Source organism: Muscardinus avellanarius (genome assembly GCF_963383645.1).
Source record: "Muscardinus avellanarius genome assembly, chromosome: 18".
In the NCBI taxonomy this organism is placed as follows: Eukaryota; Metazoa; Chordata; class Mammalia; order Rodentia; family Gliridae; genus Muscardinus; species Muscardinus avellanarius.
Window position 1 is genome coordinate 20,553,667 of NC_137804.1, and position 18,383 is coordinate 20,572,049.

General features: G+C 48.3%; 1 protein-coding gene across 1 annotated transcript in view; it reads left to right on the forward strand.

The window, feature by feature from the left end:
* EFHB (EF-hand domain family member B) overlaps positions 1–18,383 on the forward strand; it is a gene marked incomplete at both ends in the record, with an annotated part of 79,802 nt that overhangs the window by 41,899 nt on the left and 19,520 nt on the right. Inside the window, one exon of the mRNA XM_080715366.1 lies at positions 16,594–16,748. Within this exon, the coding sequence (XP_080571492.1) occupies positions 16,594–16,748 (155 nt within the window). The remainder of the gene's footprint in view (positions 1–16,593; positions 16,749–18,383) is intronic.

The window sequence follows — 18,383 nt, forward strand, 5'->3', positions numbered from 1 at the left end:
AATCCTCACTGAGGTGCTGGGCGTGGTGGCGCAAGTTTGTAATCCCAGCATTTGGGAGGCTGAGACAGGAGGATGGCGGTTCTAGGACAGCCTCAGCTACTTAGTGAGGCCCTTTGACACTCGGTGAGACCCTGTTTCAAAATAAAGAATAAAAAATAGGACAGGGGGTTTATCTCAGAAGTAAATGACCCTGGGTTCCATCCCTAGTACTGAAAAAAACAAAACAAAACAAAAAAAAACCTTCACTATGTTATGTAGCCAAGCCAAGCCCTCCATCTCCTTCTTTCAGTTTCTAATTTTAGAGCTAGGTGCATTGATGCCCACCTGTAAATTTCAGCCCTGTGAAACCCTAGCTTCAAAAACAATCAAGCAAACCCCATTTTAAAAATTATTTATTTTTATTTTAAAACAGGGTTGCAAAAGGCCTCGCTAAGTAGCTGAGGCTATCCAAAAACCTCAATTCTCCTGTCTCAGCTTCCTGAATGCTGGGATTACAAGCGTGCACCACCATACCTGGCCCTTGAAAGCTTCTGACTAATTAATTTTTGTTACTGAGGATTTAATCCACGGTTTGTTCTACCTCTGAGGTAGATCCCAGCCCTTTTAAATTTTTTTTAACAAGGAAACCTCTAGTCTAATTAATTAATTCATTCATTTTGGGTACTGGATTCAAGTTTTGTACTCCCCCAGAACTTTTTATTTTTTATTTTGAAATGAGATCTTGCTAAATTGCTGAGGCTGGCCTCAAACCTCAAATCCTCCTGTCTCAGCCTTCCCCGGCAACTAGTGGAAGCTTAAATGGGTAAGCTTTTTCAAGAGCTCAAAAAGAAAAAAATAAAACCTAGTAAAAGTTTCAGCCAGGCAGGTCGGCTAAGTGAATGGCCACACCCAGGGGACATTGTCTGGAATTCAACAGACAGCTACAGTCCATTTACATAAGAAAAGCCCTCAGGAAAGAAAGCTCAGGAGGAGGCCAAGCCCGGCTGCTGGCAGCTGGGAGCTCTGAGCCCCCCCCACCCCCAGAGTTGAAATAGTTACAAGGAAGCAAATTAATAAGATCATTTTTTTTTTTTTTTTTTTTTTTGGAAAATGGCAGTATTCTCAGCTAGAAAACTTCATTGAGAGAAGAGTTAAGCGCTGTGACTGTCGGGTGGAAAAGCAGGAGGGAGGTGGCTTAACTTCACGTTTGCCCCGGCTTTCTGGTGGAGAGTGCATCCACACACTACTCCATGCGGGTTCCAGCTGGACGCCCCCAGCTGGGCCACTGGCTTTAGGAGTACAGGGAACTTCATCCGGACAGAGAAAGGCCACACAAACCTCTCCCTGTCTTAAGATGAGATTCCAGCAATATCCTAAATGCTAGGTAATTTATTGGTTTTTGAGTGGTAAGCTCTGGGGAGGTGGAGGCGACCTTGCCCAGACAGGCCACTAAAACTGAAAGACCCCCGCAGAGGGGAAACCCTCAGTCAAGCCTTGGGATAGGCGACGCCCAAGAATATACATGAGAGACTTTCCTTGATGCAAGCACAGGAGGTTTATTAAAGGACCAGTGCACTGGGGCCGCCTCGTAACTCACGCAGGAGCAGAGGAGAGCAGCCCTTAGCAACAGAGATTGGCAGCTTATATACACTTTAACTATAGAGGCTTGGTTAATAGTAGGTGGTTTACTATCATTGGTTCTCATTCTTGATCTTCTTTAGGATTGGGCGGTTTGGCTAGAGATATCATTATTTTAGCTCTAATGACAGTTTGTGGTAACCAAGGTCCTGTTACTCTGGTGAGTGGAAAGTCCCTGAATTGTTATTTTTGTTTTTTAAAGGAAAAAAACCACAAGCAACAGGGAAGTTAGAGCAGAACAATCGAGTCAGTGAAAATTTACAAAACGTCTTGGGCAATGGGTAAATATATTTGGTACACTCTGTAGTTAACCATTGTGTTAAACAGCAGTTGAGATAACAGTTTCTGGTTGACCGATTCCCAGGACAAGGGGGGTTTAGCCAGAGGTTATTTTGCTCTCAGAACAGCACAAGTCATTATTTGGCTAGTTGCTGGGGTCTATAAAATTTTCATTAGGGTCTTTCAAAACCACACCTTGTCTCTCTCAAGGGGGATCCCAGCAATCCAAAGTAAGTGCCGGATCTCCACTCACATGTGTTCTCCAAAGCAGAGGAAAAAGCTGGATCCCAAACGCTGAAGAAAGCTCTTGTTTTTTTTTTTTTTTTTTTTCCTACACCCAAGTAGGGCCACAGTATGCACTGGGGGACAAAGACACATAGCCATTTCAGCGAGGTTTAAATTATAACACTATTCGGCAACTAGATCTATTTGATAAAAAGGAGGAAAGATAGATAAAAGTAGCTTATCTCCAGCTGTTCTTTAACTTCAGAGACTGCCCAGATTTCTTTAATGATTACAAGATTGAAACAATACCCAAAATGCAAAGGTTCTTTGGCACTTGAGCTGAAGCATTCCAGGGGCAGCTTCAGCAGCCTGGAATCCTCAGGGTCTTAGTGCCGCCAGATTAGTCTCCAATTGGTTTTGCCTACGGGTCTCTGTAGACCACCTGGAGAGGAGAGTTTAAAGTTTGATCTGTTCATATGATCTGTCCATACAGTTTTCTTTTATGGGCCGAGTTTAAAACTGTATCACCAACTCAAAGCAATAAGAGCTGACATTATTAGTTAATTCTTTACCCGGTAGAAGGGAAGGCCATCCTCAGACAAAAACTAATACTGCAGGCTGCCAATTCGGTTTAACAGAAACTTGAAAGGGGAAAGACAGACGGGCAAAAGCCATTTAAGAATTCTGGCTGAGCACAGAAGCCTAGGCTCAAGTCTGTTGAAGGGTGAAAAGCAAGGGCAACTCTGGAGGAATGCTCTCAACCAGGAGACCAAAAAGGCCCTCCGAGGCCTGGCTCATGGTGCAAAGGGGGACCATTAAATGGCTGAGCACCCCCAGTTCCGGAGGGAATTGGGGTCCCCAGACCTACATTCCCAGTGAGTCCTCCCAACTGCCATCACCGGAGTTGAATAAAAGAGCCTTAGGCGATCACACAGTGAAATCTGGGAGGCCAGATCTAAGGCGTTGCCCTTCTTTTGGGGCCCAAGGTCCAAAAGCTTAGCCAGGGTGGCAGGGGCTTATCAGGCCAGCCTCCAGACTTTTACTCAAGATTCAGCCTGCTGCGTCCAGGATGACCTTCCATTCTCCCATTCTTAGCCCTACCAGAGATTTCAGTTCCTCTGCTAACCAAGTGATATAATGTCAAAAAACAAAGTTTTTTTTCCTTAGGCTGGCTGCACTAAAGTTATTGCTCAAAGTTTTTTTTTAATCTCAATCAGCCTTAGCTAACCTGGTAACTTCAGAAAAAAATGTCCAATTACACTCCTGTGAAAGATGATTAAATAAAGTTATTTCCTTTGACAGAATTAATGTTTTAAGACACTCGGGATGCTTTTATGATGTCGTGGATTTCTATGGTAATTTGTGATACAGTTTTTAAGGTGTGTGGTCAAATATAATAGGCATTGTCTTTAATATTACTCCTTTTGCAAAATTAAGGTTTTAAGGTGCTAGGGGTATTTATCTAATGTCTTAAATTTCCATGCGATCTATAGTTCAGTTATTAAGTTAGAAAAATACCAAATGCAATGCTTTAAAATGCTCTTAACTTCATAAGGTTTAAAGTAACACTTAAGTCTTTTAAATGTTTTTTTAATTGCTGGTATATGAACAACATTATAAAATGCTATTATTTTTTGGTTAGCCTGTATGTCAGAACAAAAGAGAGATTTAATAAGTGTGCAGGTGTAAAGTTTTGATGGATATGAAGAAAGGAAATTTTGCGAAAATAAGAAAGCATTTTGTACAAAGTAAGTTTTATCCTAAGATTGTTCCAAATGGGAAAGAAAGGACCAGGATAAAAATCAGAGGGTTTAAGCAAGTTGCAGAATGTTTGTGGTATGTTTGTTGGCATCCATGATAAAGGTGGATTATTAAAAGAGTAGTTTTCTAATAAGCCACCACTTGTGTATTCACAAGAGGAAGGTGCTAGAACTCAGCAGCAGGAGCGTACTATGGATAGTAAGAGCTTGAGGAGTACTTCTGACAATTAAATCTAGAGACCCCAAAGTCTGCAATGAAAAATGCTTAAAACTCTCCATCAGATACATTGGGGAGAGATAATTCTTTAAAACTGGCTTCAAGCCGGGCATGGTGGCGCACGCTTGTAATCCCAGCATTCGGGAGGCTGAGACCTGGAGGATCGCGGTTTGTGGACAGCCTCAGCTAGTTAGTGAGGCCCTCTGCAACTCAGTGAGACCCGGTTTCAAAGTAAAGAATAAAAAATAGGGCTGGGGGTGTAGCTCAGAGGTCAAATGCCCCAGGAGTCCATCCCCAGACCTGAAAAAAATAAAATAAAATGCTGGGCGTGGTGGTGCACACCTGTAATCCCAGCGCTTGGGAGGCTGAGACAGGAGGATCGCGCTGGTTTGAAGCCAGCCTCAGCTACTTAGTGAGGCTCTCAGCAACTTAGTGAGACCCTGTTTCCAAATAAAGTATAAAAAAGGTCTGGGAGTATAGCCTGGAGGTAGAAAGCCTCTGGGCTCCACCCCCAGTACCACAAAAAAATAAAAATAAAATAAAATAAAATAAAATAAAATAAGGTCTCTCTAGGTTTTAAGAATCTCACTACTTTTTGAAGCTGTTTTGGAACTTGTGATCTTCCTGTCTCAGCCTCCCAAGTGCTGTGTTTACAGGCATGAACCACCACACTCTGCTAAAACACATTTATTATTATTATTATTATTTTGGGTGGTACTGGGGGTGTAACCCAGAGGCTTTCTATCTCCAGGAGTATTCCCAGACCTTTTGTATATTTTATTTGGAAATAGGGACTCACTAAGTTGCTGAGAGCCTCACTCAGTAGCTGAGGCTGGCTTCGAACCTGTGCGATCCTCCTGTCTCAGCCTCCCAAGCACTGGGATTACAAGCGTGTGCCACCACGCTGTATGGTTTGCGAGAGATAGATCCACAGACACGCGAGATTGGCCATGCAGGCGGCATAGGTCTTTATTAGGTCAGCCCATTAGTCCCAGGCCGCTCCCTCCCCCACCCCCATGCCGCGGGTGCGGGGTGGGGGTGAGGGGGGATGTGTGGAAGAGGGCCTTCCACGAATGCAGAAATCTCTCTGTCCACACGCTCCTGTGTCCGTTCTCGCTTCTGTTCTGTCTCGAGATCGCAGCATCCCCTTTTTATCAAAGGGGAGTGGCTTTCCGTGGGAACTTGCAGGGTAAGGAGGCGGGTCAGCCCCGCCCCTGTCCCATATGGGGGCCCAGGACCTAACATCCCGGCCTTTTTGGTCATAAGGGCGACGACTCTATCGAACTACTTCCTGCTGACAGAGGGGGCGGAGTCAGGGGCCCCAGGCCGGGAGTCAGGGTCCAATCCCCTGGAAGGGCGGGGGCAGGCAGGCGTGGCCGCGGTGAGAGCTGGAGGTTACCCTGGTTAACAGGCAAGGTGCTATTAGAAAAAGAAAAAAATTGTGAGAGCAGATCCTAGGAGCCCTTTAAATATGAGGTAGATTGTCACTAGATCTATTATTTAAATAGCAGCATTTCCCTGAGGAGAACGTCTTTTGCCCCTTCAGCAGTTTTTATTCGACCAGAGTTATTAATAGCAGCAACTCCCTGAGTGGGTATAGGTCTGTCTGGTCAAACGAACATCTGCTACTGCGTCAGGAGCATCAGTACCCGACTTCCAAGGTTTAATACTTATGGCAGTTTAACATCCGAAGAGGGGGAGCACCATAACATGTAAACAAGTGGACCTGCTAACATATAAACATCAAAGAGAGTTATGTCGAGAAAAACGAAGCTTAGTAGGTCCTAATACTGTGCAAGAAAATTCGTCCCGGGACTGTTGCAGTGGGGCCCTTTTCAGCCGAGTAAGATGGTGCCAGTTGGGGTCCCCCAGCAGTTTGGCTGCGGTGGGTGTGGTGAGGATTACTGTGAAGGGCCCCGTCCACCGTGGTTGAAGTTGTTTTGGCTGGAGTGACTTGAGAAGGACCTGATCTCCCGGCTTGAGGGCCTTAGCTGTATGGTGTGGAGCTGTTTCATCAGTCCCCGGTTGGGGAAGGTATCGGTCAGCATGTTCCCTAAGAAGGTGCCTGAGGAGAGACAAATAAGGGAGATAGGAAGACAAAGGAGGGGGGTCCGAAGGAAGAGTGTGATTAAGCAAGAAAGGGCGGCCGTATAGCAATTCAAATGGACTCATAAAGGTGGGGCTTCGGGGGGTGGCCCTCACCCGGGCCAGAGCTAGTGGCAGGAGCTCCGGCCATGAAACCCGTAGTTCCAGAGAGAGTTTCGTTAAGTGATTTTTGAGAATTCCATTCATCCTTTCTACCTTTCCTGAAGACTGTGGTCGGTATGGAACATGGAGATTCCACGCAATGCCCAGAGCTTGTGTCACCTGCTGAATGACTTTAGAAACAAAAGCTGGACCGTTATCAGATTGCAAGGAGTTAGGGAGGCCAAAACGAGGAATGATATCTGAGCAGAGAACATTGGCTACCGTGCTGGCTGTCTCATCCTTTGAAGGAAAAGCCTCCACCCAACCCGTTAGGGTGTCAACCATGGTAAGAAGATATTTAAGTTTTTTATGGGGAGGCATATGTGTGAAGTCAATCTGCCAGTCCTGTCCTGGCAGGTGTCCCCTCATTTGGTGGGTGGGGAAGGAGGGGCGAAGGCCTCCCTGAGTGGATACAGCAGCGCAAGTGGAGCAGGAGGCACTGACTTTACCAATTAGCTGTAGTAGGAGAGGAGAATAGAACAAGGGGCTCAGAAAATGCTTTAGTGCCATGGGTCCCACGTGAAGAGAGTTATGTATTAAGCTGATGATTTCTTCAGCCTGGGCCTTAGGCAGAGCAATTTTATCCTGTACCATGAGCCAGCCATCTTTCGCGCTGGACGCCCCAAGTTTTGTCAGGTGTTCTCGTTCAGCCGGGCTGTAATTAGGCACCATTGTAGGGAGTGTTAGAAACAGTATAGGTGCCGGCGGGCTTGGCTGAGCCTGCTGTGTCAGCTGTCGCGCTGTATAATCAGCTTTATTGTTTCCTTTTGCCACTAAGGAAGACTCCGTCCGATGGCCCCTACAGTGAATGATGGCCAGCTCGGATGGTAAAGAAAGGGAGTCTAGAAGCTTTTTAATTAGGGTAGCATTGATAATGGGTGATCCCTTGGTGGAGAGAAACCCTCTCTCTCTCCAGATTGAGGCATGACAATGTGCTATTAGAAAGGCATATTTAGAATCGGTGTAAATGTTTGCCCGCTTGTTTTTTGCCAGCTGTAAGGCTCGAGTTAGGGCGATCAGCTCAGCCTTTTGTGAGGTAGTACCGTCCGGTAATCTGGCAGCTTCAACTGTTTGAGTTAGAGTGACCACTGCATAGGCTGCTCTCCTCTTACCTCTGGCATCAGGAACAGAGCTGCCATCAACGAAATAAGTGACATCTGGATTAAGAAGGGGGGTGTCCTGGAGGTCCGCCCGAGGTTTGGCTAGAGCTTCAATTACATCAACACATGAGTGAACATCGCTAAATGAACCCGAATCAGGGCCCTGACCCTGGCTCACTGGTAACAGAGTGGCCGGGTTAAGGGCTGGGGAATGAGATAGTTTAACACTTGGGTTTTCCATAAACAGCAAATAAAGTTCCTGAATACGGGATGGTGACAAAAGAGGGAGTGCTCGTGGAGAGAGCAAATCCTGGAGCCTATGTGGGGAGAAGACCTGCAGGGGCATCTGAAGGCAGATTTTAAGAGCCTCTTTTGTGAGTGCGGCTGCTGCTGCCAGAGCCCTGAGGCAGGGTGGCCAGCCCCGGGTGGTGGGGTCCAGTTGCTTGGACAGATAGGCCACTGGCACCTGAGTTGGTCCCAGGGGTTGCGTGAGCACTCCTGTGGCTATTCCTTGCCTTTCGTCAGTAAATAACAAGAAGGTCTTAGTGGGGTTGGGGAGTTCCAGTGGAGGCGAATTAAGGAGAGCCTCTCGAAGAGCCTGGAAAGCTTGTCGAACGATCACAGGCGAAGTGAGAGGGCCAGCCGGGGTTTCCTTAATTGCCTCATGTAGTGGCTTAGCTATGATGGCAAAGTTGGGGATCCAATGTCGGAAAAATCCCACAAAGCCCAAAAAGGATTGGATCTGACCAGCTGTGGTGGGCGGCTGTAAGTCTCGTAAGGCCTTGACCCTGTCCACCGTGAGTCCCCGAGTGTTGGGGGTGAGGTGGAGGCCTAGGTACTGCACTTCAGGCATTGATAATTGGGCCTTATGTGGGGCCACCCTATAGCCCTTGCTCCCAAGGAAATTAAGGAGGAGAGCAGTGTGACGCTTAGACATTTCTAAGGAGGGGCTACAAAGCAAAAGGTCATCTACATATTGTAGTAGAGAACTAGGCTCTAAGGGGCATTGAAGGAGATCCCGCGCTAGAGCCTGCCCAAAGAGATGTGGGCTGTCTCGAAAACCCTGGGGGAGGACCGTCCAGGTAAGTTGCTGGGCGACCTGGGTGTCGGGGTCCTCCCAAGTGAAGGCAAAAAGGGGATATGATTCCGGATGAAGGGAAATTGTATAAAATGCGTCCTTTAAATCAAGGACTGAGAAGTGGGTAGTATTGGGGGGAATCTGAGACAGGAGGGTATAGGGATTAGGGACCACCGGGTGGATTGGTATCACTGCCTCGTTAATCAAACGGAGGTCTTGGACTAGGCGGTATGTCCCGTTAGGCTTTTTAACTGGGAGGATGGGGGTATTATAAGGGGAGTTAATAGGGATGAGCAATCCCTGCGCCAGGAGACGAGAAATGATTGGCTTAAGCCCGCGCCGATGAAGGAGGGATATCGGAAACTGGGCGCGAGCAGGAAAAATATTGGGGTCACGTAGGGTAACCCGAACCGGGGTGTGGTGAGTTGCCACCACTGGGGTACTGGTGTCCCATACTATGGGGTCCACCACATCTGTCGGAAGGGGGGGTTTTTCCTTTTGGTCTTCTATTGTAGCTGTAGCTATTAAAAATATGTTAGAGGAAGCGGGCACCAGGGGGAGATTAAATGAAAGTTCTGCCCCAAGTTTGGTTAAAAAATCTCTACCCAACAGAGGGGTAGAACATGATGGGATAATCAGGAATGGATGGTTGACCATAAAACTTTCCAGATGGCATAACAGAGGGCCTGTGATACGTGGGCAAGAGGGTAGGCCGTCAATCCCTTGGACCGAGATTTGGGAAGGGAAACTAGGTCCAGAGAAGGAAGGGAGGACAGAGTAGGTAGCTTCCGTATCAATCAGGAAAGAGATTGGTTTACCCGCTACCTGTAGCGTGACCCTGGGCTCAGCTTGAGTAATACGGGTGGCCGAGGCCGGGGAGTGTCAATCTTCAGCCAGACCCAGTAGGGCCATTGGCGGGGCCTGGTCTGGAGGGGTGGTTCCCCGGTGTTGAGGCACCTGAGACTCACCTCCTCTCCAGGGACATTCACTTCTCCAGTGTCCCTCTTGGCCACACGCCGGGCACGGTCTGGTTGGCGGACGTGGTTGGGGGCAACTGCGTGCCCAGTGACCAGCACCACCGCACTTGAAACAGGTTCCGGAGGGTGGCTGTCGTTGCTGGCGTCCTCCCCTAAGTGGCGCTTGCCGTCCCGAAGGCTGCTTATCCTCAGCTGGCCGCAGGGCCGCCGCCAGGGCTTGGGCCTGTATATTCGCCATCTGGCGAAGTTGGAGCGTACGTTCTACTTCTGCCTGTTCCTCTCTGGAATTAAAAACTTTAAATGCCATGTTCACCAAGTCTCGGATAGGAGTTTGAGGGCCATCCTCAGCCTTTCTTAGTTTTCTCCGAATGTCAGGAGCTGATTGCCCAATAAAATGAGTGGCTAATATGACTGAGCCTGCCTCCGTAGATGGGTCTAAACGGGTATAACGGGTAAAAGCCTCTCGTAACCGATTTAGAAAAACAGCTGGGTTTTCGTCTGGACCCTGGGTAATTTCCTTAAGCTTATCATAATTAACTGCCTTATGGGAGGCATCTCTCATACCATCAAGAAGACATTGTATCATATAATTTCTTATTTCTATTCCCTCCTTTATATTATAATCCCAATTAGGTTCCTCGGAGGGAACTGCAGCGTTACCGGTAGGAAGTAATGGGTTGGTTACGTGGGCCTGGTCGGCCCTCTCTCTGGCCGCTTTCAGGATACGGTCACGTTCATCTGGAGTTAAAGAAGAAGTTAGAATGACATGAAGATCCCGCCAAGTTAAATCGTATGCTTGTATAATATGTTGGAATTCCTTGATGAAACCACTGGGATTGGCTGAGAAAGAGCCCAGTTTTTTCTCAAGTTGTCCGAGGTCAGGAAGGGAAAAAGGAACATGTACACGGACCACTCCCTCTGCACCAGCCACCTCACGAAGCGGGGCCAGGAGAGAAGGAGGATTTCTGGAACGAGTCCGGTGACCTATGGGGGTAGGCGAGGGGGAGGTCAGGATCGGTCCCTTGAGGGAGGAAGGCGGGGGAGAAAGAAGTGGGTTAGAGCAAGAGGCCGCTCCGGAAGGAGCTGACGGTCGCAACGGTACGGAGAGATCTTGTGGGTCAGGCTCATCCGTAAATGAGGCCGGTGTCTCGGCCAGGTCAGGCTCCGGTATCCATGTTTCCTTGTACAATGGCGGCTGTGAGTCAGCTGGTTTACCAGCCTGTGTCCCAGAGGGGCCACCAGGTGGCGCTTGTGGGTTGCCAGGGGGTGTCCAAGATGGCGGCTGTGGCCCGCGGGACTCCCCAGCCAGCATGACTCGGGCAGCAGGGCTAGGTGGGGAGGCAAACAGAAAATGCAGGCGCCAGAACGGCTGTAAATACAACAGGTCAGGCCATTTCGCAGAACGTGTGCAATATTCACTGAGAGCCATTAACATTCTAGGATTTAATGTCCCCATTACCGGCCATCGAAGGTTATCAGTTAAATCATATGTCGGCCAAATCTTAGTGCAAAGAGAAATAAGTTTTTCCGGGGACAGTTCCCCTGAGAAGCCCAAAGCCTGGAGATTAGCCAGGACGCGGCCCAGGGCCGACTGGGAATCAATCTTAATCTTAGATTGCTGATTTCCCCCCATTTCGGATAAGCGAGCAGGAACAAAGTCAGAACTCCAGCGTCCTGGGGTCCAACCCTTTGTTCAGAAACAGATTGGCGTGTCAGAGAAAAGACGTCTCTAATTCCCGTACACACCCGCAGCGCGGCCTGGCCGGCTGGAGGGGACTCAGGGCCGAACGTTCGGATTTCTTTAATCAGCCAGAAACCTGAGTCCGGAGGGGGCTAAAAGCCGGAACCCGCTTATCCAAATTAAAAGGGAAGCTTACCGCAGTGTGAGCGCAGAGGGGCTGCAGAGCCAGGCCCACGCTGTGGAGATGTGTGTGAAACAATGGCAGTTAATAGTATTTTAAGATGTCCGCCGACTTTTATGATTGGCCAGGAGAAAAATGGGAGGGTTTTAGAATTTTAATTAGCCCTAGGATTGGTTAAGAGTGAAAAATAGGGTGGAGTCTAAGATGGCCGACCTGCAGTTTGGGAAAAAAAAAATGGCCGCCGTTACCCTCAGAGAAGAAAGGAGGCAAAATGGCTGCCAACCTGTGGGTTGGACAAAATGGCCACCCCAGCATAACCACGTGCCAAGGGAAGATGGCTTCCACCAGCATAACCATGTGTTAAAGATGGCCGCTATCACTATAACCACGTGTTAAAGATGGCCGCTATCAGTATAACCACGTGTTAAAGATGGCCGCTATCACTATAACCACGTGTTAAAGATGGCCGCTATCAGCCTCAGAGGAGGAGGCAAAATGGCTGCTGCCGTCCCCTTTAAAGCCCGGATGCCAGTACCAAAATGGCTGCTGCCGTCCCCCTTAAAGCCCAGAAGCGAGTATCAAAATGGCTGCTGCCGTCCCCCTAAAAGCCCGGATGCCAGTACCAAAATGGCTGCTGCCGTCCCCCTAAAAGTCAGAAATCAAAATGGCTTTTTTTTTTTTTTTTTTTTCCGACCAGGAATTGAACTCAGGTCGCGGCAATTAGAGCGCCCCATCTTAACCACTGGACCACCAAGGATTTGGTTTTAAAATCTAGTACTTACAGCAATGTAGTAGCAGGCGGGGAGAATCGGAAATCCGCTGTGTCTTTTTTTGGGACGCGCCCAGCTGCTGGGAGCTGGGGCTGGGGCTGGGAAGGGGGTCGGAGATCTGGGAGCTGTTGGGGGCTGCCTCTTTGGAAGTCCGCTGTGTCTGTGTCTCTTTGGAAGGCGCCAAGCTGCGCCTTTGTCCGCGGGAGCCCAGCTGTGCGTTGGGGCGCGTTGAGCGCGGGCTGGGAGGATGGGGATCCACCGCGGGGCATGGGTTGCCGGGCCCATGGCGTGGAGACAAAAAATGGCTTTAGGCGCGCGCCCAACGTGGGGCTGGGCCCCGAGGGGCACCGCCAGGGGCAAATTAGCTAGAGATCCCGGCAGTGATGGAATCCTCCATGGCACGGGGAGCTGGCGGCTCGGGGCCGCGGGCGTAGCACAGGCGAGGGCGGGAGGCGGGAGCGCGTATTTTTTTTTCAGCAGTTTGTAGAAGTCTGGGCGGGCGGAGGCCGCGCATGTAGTTAAATAAGCTGAGAGTCCAGTAAGCCAGGTCCCCGCGTCTTTCGGGAACGCGCCGAGCTGCTGGGGGGATCCCCAGCTGGGGCTGCGCCCCGCCGCGGTTCGGCGTGTGGGCCGCTCCCCATGGCGGTGGCGGCGGCGGCGGCGGCGGCCCGCGGCCAGGACCCGGTCCCGCGGCGCATCACGCCCGACCCGCCCGGCGGGCAGCGGCTGGGAGGCCTCGGGCTTGGGAGGGTCGAGGCTGGCGGCATCCGAGGCTCGGGACCGCGGCCGCGATCCTGCTCGCCGCCCGGCGCCGGCCCCGTCCCTGGAACGGTCGCTGTAGGAGGTCCAAGCGGCAGGCAGGTAGAGCGCCGTAGCAGTCGGAACATGGCCGCCGGCTACCAGCAGAGCGCGGGAGGCCGCCGGACGCCCAGGAATCTGCAGGGAGGCCCGTTTTAGGCGCCGGGGCAATGTTCGCGGCCAGGATAGGAAAAAAGGTCTCCGGTCCAGTCAGGCATAGGGCGGCAGCGGCGGGGTGCCGGGCGGGGCTCGGGCCATAGTCTTTTAGTGTCGGGCGATGTAGCGCAAAAGTTTGGAGAGCATAGATCCAAAGGCCAAAATAGTTACGTCGGGTTTCGTTCGGCACCAGAGTGTATGCTTTAATCCTTAGGATCAAGAGTTATTATGTAGCTGGGCATGGTGGCAGCATGCTGGTAGCCCCAGGACTTGGGAGGCTGAAGCAGGAGGATCATGGGTTCATGGCTGGCCTTAGTGAGGCCTTAGCTACTTAGTGAGGCCTTTCACAACTTAGTGAATCCCTGTTTCAAAATAAAGAATAAAAAGAAAAATAGGGCTAGGGGAGGGGTGTAGCTTGGAGGTAGAATGCCCCTGGGTACAATCCCCAGTACCTAAAAATAAAATAAATAAATAAATAAATAAATAAATAAATAAATAAATAAATATTATGTTGTGACTGCTAGGAGCGAAGTGTTGTGTTTCACACCTGCAATCCCAGCTACTCTGGAGGCTGTCAGTAGGATTGCAAGTTCAAGACAAGCCTGGACAATTTAGCGAGACCCTGTCTCAAAAGGAAGAAAGTGCTGAGGATATGGTTCAGTGGTAGAGTGCTTGCTTAGTGTGGCATGAATGAAGCTCTGGGAGGGAGGGAAGGAGGGAGAGAGAGAGAGGAAGGGAGTGGAGAGGAGGGGAGGAAAGGGGAGGGAGGAGAGGGGAGGGGAGGGAGGGGAGGGGAGGGGAGGGAGGGGAGGGGAGGGGACGCAGCTTTATAAAGTGCAGTCGGCTGGACTCCCAGAATGCATCAGGGCAGAGGCAAGATCAAAGAATCCAGGGCAGGTGATCATGGGATGCCTGCATCCGCTGCAGGCAGCACAATGTAGGAGCTGAATCAGCTTTTCTAACTGCAGCGGTGTGGTAGTTAGGTCATGGGTGTCTCTTTTGGGGCCAGAGCTTGTAATTCTGATTTCAGCTTTTTAGAAATGGTTCTCGAGACCCACACGTGGAGGTACACATCTGTAATACCAGTATTTGGGAGGCGGAGACAGAAGGATGGCAGGTTCGAAGTCAACTTGGTGAGGCTCTCAGCAACCTAGCAAGATCCTGTTTCTAAATAAAAAATAAAATAGGGCTGGGCTGTAACTCAGAGGTAGAATGCCCCTGGTTTCAATCTCCAGGCTTCTCCCCACCCCCAAAGAAATGTCTCTTGAGTAATTGTGAGCAGTTTGATATCTATTGGCTTCATAAATATTATTTCAGGGGCAGACCAAAAGAAAGTAATAGAACTGGGTGCTGTGGCAAATGCCTGTAATCCCAGTTATCTGGTAGGTTGAGGCAAGAGGATTTTCAGTTCAAAGCCAGCCTTGGAACTCATCAAGACCATTTAAAAATAAGTAAGGCCGGGCGTGGTGGCGCATGCTTGTAATCCCCGTGCTTGGGAGGCGGAGACAGGAGGATCATGAAGGTTCAAAGCCAGCCGCACCCGTTGGCTTAGGAGACCGTGATTCCAAAATGAAAATGTAAAAATAGGTCTGGGAGTGTAGCCCGGAGGTAGGAGGGCGTCCAGGAACCCCAGTACCACAAAAAATAAAATAAAATAAGTAAGTAAGTAAGTAAGTAAAAAAGGGCTGGGGATGTAGCACAATGGTAGAGCATCCCTGCGGTCAATCCCAGTTGGGCAAGAAAACAAAACAAAACAACACGACTCAGAAGGTAATGGTATAGGTCTCACCCACCTGGCAGTTAAATTTGGTGGGGAAAGAATAACAAAAGAAGAAAACAAACATTCAAATGATTAGCCTTGGATGTCAATGGAGACAGGCATTCTTTTTTTTTCTTTCTTTCTTTTTTTTTTTTTTTTGCAGGTCTGGGGATGGAACCCAGGGGCATTCTACCTCCGAGCTACACCCCCTGCTTTACTTTTTATTCTTTATTTTTTAAATTTATTTTTTGGTGGCACTGGGGGGTGGAACCCAGAGGCTTTCTACCTCCGGGCTATACTCCCAGCCCTATTTTATACTTTATTTGGAAACAGGGTCTCACTAAGTTGCTGAGAGCCTCACTCAGTAGCTGAGGCTGGCTTCAAACCTGTGCGATCCTCCTGTCTCAGCCTCCCAAGTGTGGGAATTTCAAGTGTGCGCCACCACGCCCGGCTTATTCTTTATTTTGAAACAGGTTCTCACTAAGTTGCTGAGGCTGGCCGCGAACTGTGATCCTCTGGTCTCAGCCTCCCAAATGCTGGGATTACAAGCGTGTGCCACCATGCCCCGCTTGGAGACAGGCATTTCTGAAGATAAAAGATATCCAACCTACCTGTCTTAATAGAAGGAAACTTTCATTACACAAAATAGCCACCAAAAGGGTTTATATCTGAAGAAAAAATGTGGATAGATTAATTATACGTATTTGTCAAAAATCATCCCTGGCAGTCTTCTTTTTTATCTTCCTTCCCTCCATCTCCTCTTTTCTCAGCCTCCTGAGTAGCTGAGCCTATAACTGAAATTATAAGCATATGCCGCAACACCTGGCTTCCCTAGCAGGTGTGTGTGTGTGTGTGTGTGTGTGTGTGTGTGTGTGTGTGTATGTGTGTGTGTGTGTATGTGTGTATGTGTGTGTGTGTATGTGTGTGTGTGTGTGTGTATGTGTGTGTGTATGTGTGTGTGTGTGTATGTGTGTGTGTGTGTGTGTGTGTGTGTGTGTGTGTATGTGTGTGTCTAGGGACTGAACCCCAGGGACGTTCTCCGAAATATACCCCAACCCCTTTTTATTTCTTATTTGGAAACAGGATCTTGCTAAGTTTCTGAGGCTGGGCTTGAACCTGCAATCCTCCTGTCTCAGCATCCCAAGTACTGGGGTTACAGGCATGTGCCACCATATCTGGCTCTTAGCACTTTTGAATTCACCCCCACAGCCTCTCTTGTTTCTTGCCCACTTTGGGATGGTCTGATGGTCGCCAGCTCATTTCAGGTGGCCTTGGTCTGAGTCATATGCCCTGTCCCTGGACCAGCATGAGTTGTGGGCTTCTCATTGAGACTCAGGGTGTTCCTATAAAAGATTTTTTATTTTTTGTTTTATTTATTTGTTATTTACTTTTTGCAGTACTGGGGATGGAACCCATAAGCATTCTACCTCTGAGTGACACCAGCAGCCCTATTTTTTATTCTTTATTTTGAAACAGGGGCTCCCTGAGTTGCAAAGGGCCTCACTAAGTAGCTGAGGCTGTCCTCGAACCGCGATCCTTCTGTCTCAGCCTCCTGAATGCTGGGATTACAAGTGTGCGCCACCACGGCTGGCCTAAGACCTTGTTTAAAACAAAAAAAAATATGGCTAGAGATGTAGTTCAGACATAGAATACTCTGAGTTCAATTTCCAGTACCAAAAAAAAAAAACAAACAACAAACAAAACCCAAAAAACCTCATAATAGATTTTTATTTTTCTTTCTCTACTAGGAGTTGGTGATCTGATACATTACAGACTTCCTGGTGAATATCTTCGAGGGAAAGACAGACAGCGAGCCCTGATTGCTGCAGTTCGACATCACTTGAAGAAATTTAATTGCCAGAACTTTGACACTTCGCTGAAGGCCTTCAGGCACTTTGACAAGGCCGGTAGTAGAACAGAGCTTTTGGTATATCCACGGGCTGACAAATCCCAACCAGCTGGTATTGTCGATTAGTCATAGAATTATGGCCTATGGGCCAATTCCAGCCCACTGCTTGTTTTTGGAAGTTTAATTGGGACACAGCTATATATTTATTTATTTTGGTGCTGTGGAATGAACCCAGCAATGCTCTATCTTTGAGCAACACCTCCAGCCCTATTTTATTTATTTATTTATTTTGCGGTACTAGGGATGGAACCCAGGGGCATTCTACCTCCAAGCTGCATCCCCAGCTCTATTTTTTATTCTTTATTTTGAAACAGTGTCTCATTGAGTTGCAAAGCACCTCACTAAGTAGCTGAGGCTGTCCTCAAACTGCTATCCTCCTGTCTCAGCCTCTCAAATGCTCAAATTGCAAGTGTGAGCCACCATACCCAGCCAGCCATATTTTATTTTATTTTATTTATTTATTTATTTATTTATTTATTTATTTATTTATTTTTGGTGGTACTGGGGATGGAACCAGGGGCCTTCTACCTCCGGACTATACTCCCAGACCTATTTTATATTTTAATTGGAAACAGGGTCTCTTAAGCCAGCTGAGGCTGGCTTCGAACCTGCGCGATCCTCCTGTCTCTGCCTCCCAAGCGCGGGGATTACAAGCGTGCGCCACCACGCCCGGCTCATATTTTATTTTAAAACAGGGTCTCGCTAAGTTGTTGTGGGTCTTGCTAAGGTGCTATTTTTCATTCTTTATTTTGAAACAGGGTCTCACTGAGTTGCAAAGGGCCTCACTAAGTAACTGAGGCTGTCCTCGAACCAAGATCCTCCTGTCTCAGCCTCCCAAATGCTGAGATTACAAGTGTGCGTCACTACGCCTGGCTGGGCTACACGCAGTCTGCTCTGCTAACACCAAGCTACACCCCGTCCTTCCTCACACAAATCCAGATGGCCCACAAAGGTGTTACTAAAGAAATTTCTGAGGTAGTGTCATGGGTACGAGATCCTGCCCCAACACATAGTGCTTTGCTTTTAAAATTCTTCAGTTTAGATGTAATTATAGAAACTATGATCATCTTAATAGCTGCTGATTATCGAAGTAAACCACCAGGCATATTCCTTATGATAAAATTAAATTAAGCAGGGAGGAAATTACCGAGAGTTACTTAATGCTGATCTACCTTTTAAATATCTACCTTTTAATATGCATATCACAGTGCTCTGGGTCCTAAAGGGGTTTTTTACTGGGAGGGTAATAAGATGTGGGTCTAGCACAGCTGTAGGACACTTTTTGATTGTTTGAATCTGATATTTTTGGATGCCCGGATTAATTTAGTAGGAAAAAAAATAAAAATAGAGCAAATACACTCTGATTTGCTACGTGAATCTTCTTGGCTTGGAAAATTAATTGTTATTTATTGAGCACCCATAATACATCGAGCACTCTTCTGGATAGGCCTTCCACTTCAGGAACTTGAAATCTAGAGAAGTGAGCTATAGAGAGAGTAGTATCAGTGGGCTAGAACTGGCTTGAGCGAGCATGCGGTTAAATTTGCAGGAAGTTTGACGTCCAGTTGACATCACCAGGATGGCTAGAAATTAGCCCTGGTGAGAGTATTATACCATGGGCAGTAGTAA